At 41.8% G+C, this 8,246-nt stretch overlaps 1 protein-coding gene across 2 annotated transcripts in view; it reads right to left on the reverse strand.

Moving 5' to 3' along the window:
* rnf32 (ring finger protein 32) overlaps window positions 1-6,950 on the reverse strand; it is a 56,761-nt gene extending 49,811 nt beyond the window's left edge. The window contains exon 1 of one of the 2 annotated variants that reach the window (XM_043690714.1): window positions 6,868-6,950. In XM_043690714.1, coding sequence (XP_043546649.1) covers window positions 6,868-6,873 — 6 coding nt within the window. In that variant the 5' untranslated portion in view covers window positions 6,874-6,950. The remainder of the gene's footprint in view (window positions 1-6,867) is intronic. The other variant, XM_043690713.1, reaches the window with a different exon arrangement.
* Window positions 6,951-8,246: the final 1,296 nt, after the last annotated feature.

Below are 8,246 nucleotides of genomic sequence, written 5' to 3' on the forward strand. Positions count from 1 at the left end.
TTTAAAAATAAAACACATCCTTTTTGCATTCCAATGGGTTTCTAATCCATTTTATTTTTCTATTTAAAAAAAAGTTACTCCAAGTTAGCAGCTTGTAGACACATATATGCATATGTATAAAAAGTACAACATGCGTCATGCTTTAGTCTGTCAAAAGTATTCGAAGATGAAAAAGGAATAGTAATTCCCTGATGTTTTTTTCTGACTGGGTATGAGGACAGAATTTTCCAAGGCAGCTTCCCCTACCTACTGAGACACTGTTTAATATATATCCTCATTAGAAATGGTAATTATAATGGTTATGCCAATGAATTTATAAGCCTGAAACCTAAACAACTCCTACCACGGAGTTTAAATTCAGTTAATAAATCAATCTGACTGGGTAAATAGACCAAGTCTTTTCCCTGGGGTGGGGGAGTCCAAAACTAGAGGGCATTGAATTAGAGTGAGAGGGAAAAGATACAAAAAAGACCTAAGGGGCAATTTTTTCACACAGAGGGTGGTAAGTGTCTGGAATGAGCTGCCAGGGGAAGTGGTGGAGGCTAGTACAATTAAAACATTTAAACGGCATCTGGATGGGTATATGAATAGGAAGGGTTTGGAGGGATATGGGCCGGGGCTGGCAGGTGGGACTAGAATAGGTTGGGATATCTGGTAAGTATGGACAGTTTGGACCAAAGGGTCTGTTCCGTGCTATACATGTCTATGACTCTATGACTCTATCAGTAATGGCAGCCATGTAATATTTGAACTGTTGTAAAAATCCATGTGGTTCACAAATGTCCTTCCGGGAAGTTAAATTCTTGTTTGCCTAATCTAGCCAAAAGAAATTACAGACACACACAGAGTGGAATTAAATTTGCCGCTGCTGTGGGGGTGTAGTTAGTTGGGTGGGAGAATGTTTAGGGTGTTAGTACAGGCTATTCAGGTTGGTGTTAGCGTGTCTGAACTGGGTTAAAATATTGGGATTATGGTGTTACTGTTGGAGTGTCTGTGCTAGGTTTGGTATGATATTGTTGCGGTGTTAATGTGTGGATGATGATGCACTCCCTAAGTGCTCAAAATGCACAGAGGAACCTTGATTATCCGGCATTCGATTATCCAAATTTTGGATTATCTGGCAAGATTGCAAGGTCCCGATGTTTGGCTAAACTATGTTATCCAGCATTCGATTATCTGGAATTCGATTAACTGAATGAAATACCCCTCACCTGGGTTGTTTGGATAATTGGGGCTCCTCTGTACTATCCTAACCCCAGCACTGATATTACAATTTACAACATGATTTACAGCATCCACAGTTCTTTCAGGTTTTATTTAGTATTGAACTCACTGCCTCTTCTAGGCATGCCCACCTTGACTGCTCCTCACTCGGATAGGATTTCTGTTCCAAATCGTTTTCTTGTCCACTGGCATTAATTTCACTGTCAGTCCTGCTGTTTGACCAGGTATTTGATCTTCTCTCTCTTTGGACTCTGTTCCCTACCCATCGTTTACTCCTGTCCCCTTGCCCCACCCTCGATTCTGCATAATATTTTCCAAGCTAACATCAGTTCTGAGGAAGGGTCACCGGACCTGAAATGTTAATTCTGATTTCTCTGCACAGAAGCTGCCAGATCTACTGAATTTTTCCAGCAATCTCTATTTTTGTTTCCGATTTACAGCATCCACAGTTCTTTCAGTTTTTACTAATGCTTCATTAGTTTTTTTTATTTATCTGTGGGATGTGAGTGTCATTGGCATTTATTGCCTGTCCCCATTTGCCCTTGAGAAGGTGGTAGTGAGCTGCCTTCTTGAACTGCTGCAGTCCATCTGCTGTGGGTTAACCCCCAATGCCATTTCCAGGATTTTGACCCAGCAACAGTGAAGAAATTGCAATATATTTTCAAGTCACGATGGTGAGTGACTTGGAGGGGAACTTGAAGGTGGTGGTGGTGTTCCCATGTAGCTGCTGCCCTTGTCCTTCTAGATAGAAGTGGTTCTGGGTTTGGAAGGTGCTTTCTGAGGATCTTTGGTGAATTTCTGCTGTGCATCTTGTAGATGGTATACGCAGCTGCTACTGAGTACAGGTGGTGGAGGCAGGGGATGCTTGTGGATATGATGCCAATCAAACAGGTTGCTTTGTCCTGGATGGTGTCAAGCTTCTTAAGTGTGTTTGGAGTTTCACTCATCCAGACAAGTGGACAGTATTATATCACATCCCTGGCATGTGTCTTGTAGATGATGTATAGGTTTTGGGGAGTCAGGAGGTGAGTTACATGTTGCACTATTCCTGGCCTCTGACCTGCTCTTGTAGTTGCTGTGTTTATGTGGTGAGTCCAGTTGATTTTCTGATCAATGGTGAACCCCAGGATATTGATAGTAGGGGAATTCAGTGATGGTAACACCATTGAATGTCAAAGGACAGTGGTTAGATTGTCTCTTAATGGTGATGGCACAGATGCTACTTGCTACCTGTTGGCTGAAGCCTGGATATTGTCCAGATCTTCTTGCGTTTGAACATGGACTGCTTCATTATTTGAGGAGTTGTGAATGGTGCTGAACATTGTGCAATCATCAATGACTTTTGACCTTATGATGGAGGGAAGGTCATTAATGAAACAGCTGAAGATGGTTGGACCTAAGACACAATCCTGATGAACATTTGCAGAGATGTCAGGGAGCTGAGATGATTAACCTCCAACAACCACGACCATCTTTCCATGTGTCAGGTACGACTCCAACCAGTGAAGAGTTTGCCCCCGATACCCATTAATTCCATTTTTGCTAAGAGTTCATGTTAGGCTTTTAAAAAAGTCATTTCTTCATGGGATGTGAGAATCACTGGCTGGGTTAGTATTTCTTGCCCACACCTAGTTGCCTTTGACAAGGTGGTGGTGAGTTGCCTTCTTGAACCGTTGCAGCCAATGTACTGTATGTATACCCACAATGCAGTTGGGAGTAGGGGTGGTGTTCCAGAAATTTGACGCAGTGTTACTGAAGGAACACAAAATATTTCCAAGTTAGGATGGTGTGCAACTTGGGAGGGATCTTGCAAGTGATGATAGTCCCGTGTATCTGCTGCCCTTGTTTTTCTAGATGGAAGTGGGCAAGTGTTTAGAAGGTGCTGCCTAAGCAGCCTTGGTGAATTTCTGCAGTATCCTTGTAGATGGTACACATTGCTGCTACTGAGCGTTGGTGGTAAAGAGAGTGAAGGTTTGTGAATGTGGTCAATCAAATGGCCTGCTTTGTCCTGGATGGAGTCAAGTTTCTTGAGTATTTTGAAGCTGCATCTTTTCAAGCAAGTTGCAGAGAGGGGGTGGTATTCCATCAGAGTTGTGTCTTGTAGATGGTGGACAGGCTTTTGGAGTTGGGAGATGAGTAATTTCTGCAGGATTCCTTGGCTCTGACCTGCTCATGTAGCCACTATTTATATGACTGACCATAGATCAGTATCTGGCCAATGGTAACTCCGAGGAGATGAGTCAGTGTAATGTTGTGTGGGATGCTTAACTGTCCATCCAAATAACTCTGAAAGCCTGGATAGCACACCCATTGTTGTTGAGGTTGATAAAGCCATTAGACTCTGACCCTCTGGGAAAGCTTCAGGTTCAGATATGATTTCCAGGAGGAATGAGCCAATTTAGGGGACCTCAGCATTACAAAACGCATTCAATTTTATCACAGAATGTGAGATGAGCAAAATATTATTTAGAAGTTCAAGTATGCCAGAGGTGTTCACTCAAACACAGGAAAATCTGTGAGGGAGAGGAATCTCACTTCTTGCGACTGCAGCTAAGTTTCTGACAAATGTCCTGGAGGTTTGAACCACATAACATTACAGCTAAGAAGTCAAAGAGGATTCAGGAATGCAGAAACATTAATGATATGATCTTCACCCTTCAGCCAATACAAAAGAATTGCTGAGAATGACAGACATGAGTCTACGGAGTCTCTGTTGACTTGATGAAGGCCTTTAACACAGAAAGTGGAGGGACCTTGTGGAAATCTTAGCCAAATTTGGATAGACCTGCAAATCTGTATCCATTTCACAATGGGGCATGAGAACCTGAGTTGCTGATAGTGGTGAATATACTGACCCCTCTGACGTAACAACTGGTGAGAAGCAGGAGTCTGTCAGTGCCCCTGTGATTCAGAGTAAGATCAGCATTTGCCTATTTACACAAGAGTCTGTGGAGGAAATACAGAGTTGAATCTTACATTATCTCAGCTAACTTCAAGCTCATCCTGATTTTTGGAGGGATTGCATCACAAGGTCTAGTGAGATATCTCACAGTAGCTTACCAAACCCACTTTATTAATTACTTACCCCACACAATAACATCCCTCGTGTTTGATTCCGTTTTGATCTTACAGCACAATATTCCTAGAACAATTCACCAATCAGCCAATATCCCAGAATTCTACCTGTGCTACCTTTCAAGGCCTGTTGTGTACCTGGACAAGCACTGTCAGTCATGGGCTGCTTTGCACAGTTCCTGATAAGTTGCCCTGTGTTATGGAATATTTTCCACTTGCCTGAATGAACGCAGCTCCGAGAACAGTTGTTATGGACTAGGCCAGTCCATTCAAAACATTCTTAAGCAGGCAGCCCAGACCATAACTTTGCAATTTGTTTCGGTAAGTGTACAGTGAAAATTACCCAGATAATGTTAGCAAGGTTGACTACCAGGTTTAAAAAAGACAAAAAATGTATTCACAAAATTCCACAATGAAACACGAAGAACAGAATAAAGAACCCTTGCAGAACTCAGTCCATCCAAACTAGACTTAATTATGCTGTTCTGAATATGCACAACAGTCCCAATAAGGACATTCCCTTTAAAATCCAGTATAAATGGAACATATGTTTACAGGTTGAAGTTGAAGAACAGAAAGAGAGTTTCCACACAGCTCACTGTTGAACTGCTCACTAGTTCAGGACTGAACTAAAAGGCTCAGCTAGAGAGCTGGTAACTCCCCTTTCGTTATACAGGTCACTTCTAAAACAGGTTTGGCCTAAAGTCTCATCTGTTTACATATAACCAAAAGGCCTCTCAAAATTCTTTTCATCTCTGTACCAAACCAGACTGATTGGAACCCGACCTGGTTTATTGCCCCTCTGAAAATAAAGGACAGAGTATCCTTGAGTCAAGGAACAGCTTTTAGAAAAAAAAGGGACTAGCTTTGTGATGCTTCACACCATCCGGGTCAAGGCAGCCAGTTGGGCCATTAATAATGTATTCAACCAGCAATAATCCCCCATAATTAGCAAATTGCTGGAGCTTCACAAGAAATTCCCAAGTGTATCAAAAGCATAAGAGGTAGAGCAAAAGGCTCCTGATGTTGAGATTGGCCTTGCTGTATTTCTACTCCGATTCTGCCACAGTTCTCAACATAGCCCACATTGCACAGACCCCTATAAAATTTTATCCAAAGCTACAATAAAACTTGCTTTGTACAAAGATGTTATAACACCCATGCTTCTATATGCCATTGGACATGGACCACCTTGTCCAGCCATATTAAGCAGTTGGACAGGTTCCACATAAGTTGTACTTGAGACAGCTTCGGCACTAAATGTCAGGAGAAAGCACCCAAATAATAGAGATGTCTGGAAATTAAGCATTCATCATGAAATCACATCTCAAATTGAGTGATCATATAGCATATATAACTGATAATAAAACCTCTAATATTCATAAGTTAAAATTGGACACCATCTACAAGGTAGGCTCAGATTAAGATTCAATAACTTTTTGTGGCAAATTTCAAGAAATGAAGCAAGACTCACACTTGAGAAAAATGTACAATTAAAAAATAACTACCTGGGGAGCAATCTCAAGTCATGGCATTGTTTCAAACAGCGAAGAATTGATGCAGCAAAGGACAATAAGCATGTTAAAAGAACAGGACAATACCAACAAAATCAGATAATTCATCCTTTCCCATTATATGGAAAGCAATGCAAGGCTGTAACTGTGCCCCACAGGTATGCCAAAGTATGCAGCACTATTGCATTTAAGCAGTGGCTTTCTTTGTTAACGAAGACACCATTTAATGTTGGAGTTAGAGTGCTCGATTAGACTTAGTGCGCTAGTGTTCTTTTCATCTGCCTGTATTGCTCGGAAGACAAAGCTTTTAACTGTGCCTCGGTACATGTGACAATAAATTCAATTCAATTCAATGTGAGTGCCAATGTCTAGGTCAGCATTAATTGCCCAACCCTAGTTGCCCAGGAGCAGTTAAGAGTCCACAATATCGCCAGACCAGATACAGATGGCAGATTTCCTTTCCTAAAAGGATTTTAGATAGGGTTTTTTTTCCTGACAAGCCACAACAGGTTTCATGGTTATCATTAGACACTTAATTCCAGACTTTTCCATGATAGGATTCAAAAATCAGGACCCAGAACATTACCTGCATCTCTGGATTTGTAGTCTAGTACTAAAACCACTAAGCTTATTGCCTTCCCCTGCTCCTCCCCCAACCACGCCCCCCCCTCCCAGTGTTACTTTTGGGCAAAGTATTAGGGTGTTAATGTTTAGAAGTTACAGTGTTAGTGCTGAAGTTAGGATTTTCCTCTGAGAGTATTAGTGTTGGTATGTGTTGTTACTTTTGGGATTTGACTGTGTTGGGAATCAGGTAACGATAACTGAGGTGTTACTTATGGGGTTAAGGTGTTGGTGTTGAGGCTAGAGTATAAGTACCGGGGTTAGAGTTGTTGGTGCTGGGCGCCTTGGTATCGGCGGGGCTAGTCTTGAAGGAGGTCCACTTTGTAGGGGCGGCCAGCCCAGACCAGACCACAACAACAACCTCGGCAGTGAGTCTCCACCGCTTTATCTCCATAAAACACACACCATTAAATAGGTTCTCAGAGATACTCACCTTCATTCCGCTAACTGGAGCAGCCAGGCCTGTAACGTGGGTTTAAAATTAAAACAAAGGCAAATACTGCCCGCGATTCACACACTCGAGAAGGAAGCGTCTGTAGTTCCTTAGCAACCGAGATCTTGGTCCAGCTCCAACACTCAATCAATCAAACAAAAAAAAACTCAAGTTATTTTAAAACAGTTTAAACATGTACTTTGATATTTTGGAATTTTGTAAATTTGTTTTTTGCTTCCCACTTCTTTTATCAATTCAGAAGTATTTTTTAAACCAGTTTTACAGGAACCTGCTGTCCCCTCGATACTGTGTTCGGCAGTTCAGATAAATGAAATAAATTTATCGTTTTTTTGACTGTCCTTTAGAGAGAGAGATTGAATTATGACTTCAAGCTCCAGAATCCCGTTGCTAAGTAACTGCTGCCACTGCAGCGATTCCCCTGGTAGCTGTGTGTATTCGGTTTTCTTTTGTTTTAATTTTAAATGAGTCAGAGACTTTTCAGCTCAGCCTTTCTTGCCAAATTGAGTTTGAGACCAGCCTGGCGAAATTAGAAACTTCTCAGTAGTCCAGAGGAAGTTTCTCCAATCTGGAGATCTCCAATAGTGCACACAAATTTCTCATTCAAATCAGATCAATTAAAACAAACTAAATAAACAGCAAGAAACAAAACCCCGACGAACTGTGTGGATGCTGGAAATCAGAAACAGAAGTAGAAATTCCTGGAAAAACTCAGCAAGTTTGGCATCTGTGGATAGAAATCAGTTGACGTTTTAGGTCCAGTGATCCAAGAAAAAAGTGTTTCTTTATGCAGAAGATAGGGTGGGATAAAGGGTAAGGAGTAAAGATAGTTGGAAGTAGAGGTCAAAGAGAAAGAAAAACAGTTCACAAAGCAGTAGATAAAGGAATGACTGGGGACTATTAGTAACTAACAACGGATTGTGTGTCAGAGCAGACCATGTGATAACCATGAGAGCATTGCTGCTTACAATGTGGCCTCCTCTACATTGCAAAAACAAACACCTATGTTCTGAACACAGAAAAGACCCTAAGGTTCCCAATGCCTGTCACTTCAAAACACCAGCATGTTCCCAGGCCAACGTCTTGTCTCAGGCTTGCTGCAATGCTCCTGCAAAGCTCAGCACAAACTGGAAGAACAGAACTCCACTTTCCGCTTGGGAACTCTAGAGTCTTCTGGACTCAATATTGAGTTCAACAATTTTAGGGCTTGAGCAGCTTCCCACATTTTCCCTACTCACACACACACCAGGCCTTGTTGATGAAGGGCTTTTACCCGAACGTTGATTTTCCTGATCCTCGGATGCTGCCTGACCTGCTGTGCTTTTCCAGCACCACTCTAATCTAGACTGCTATTACACACA

The sequence above is a fragment of the Chiloscyllium plagiosum genome, chromosome 5, assembly GCF_004010195.1.
Source record: "Chiloscyllium plagiosum isolate BGI_BamShark_2017 chromosome 5, ASM401019v2, whole genome shotgun sequence".
Classification (NCBI taxonomy): Eukaryota; Metazoa; Chordata; class Chondrichthyes; order Orectolobiformes; family Hemiscylliidae; genus Chiloscyllium; species Chiloscyllium plagiosum.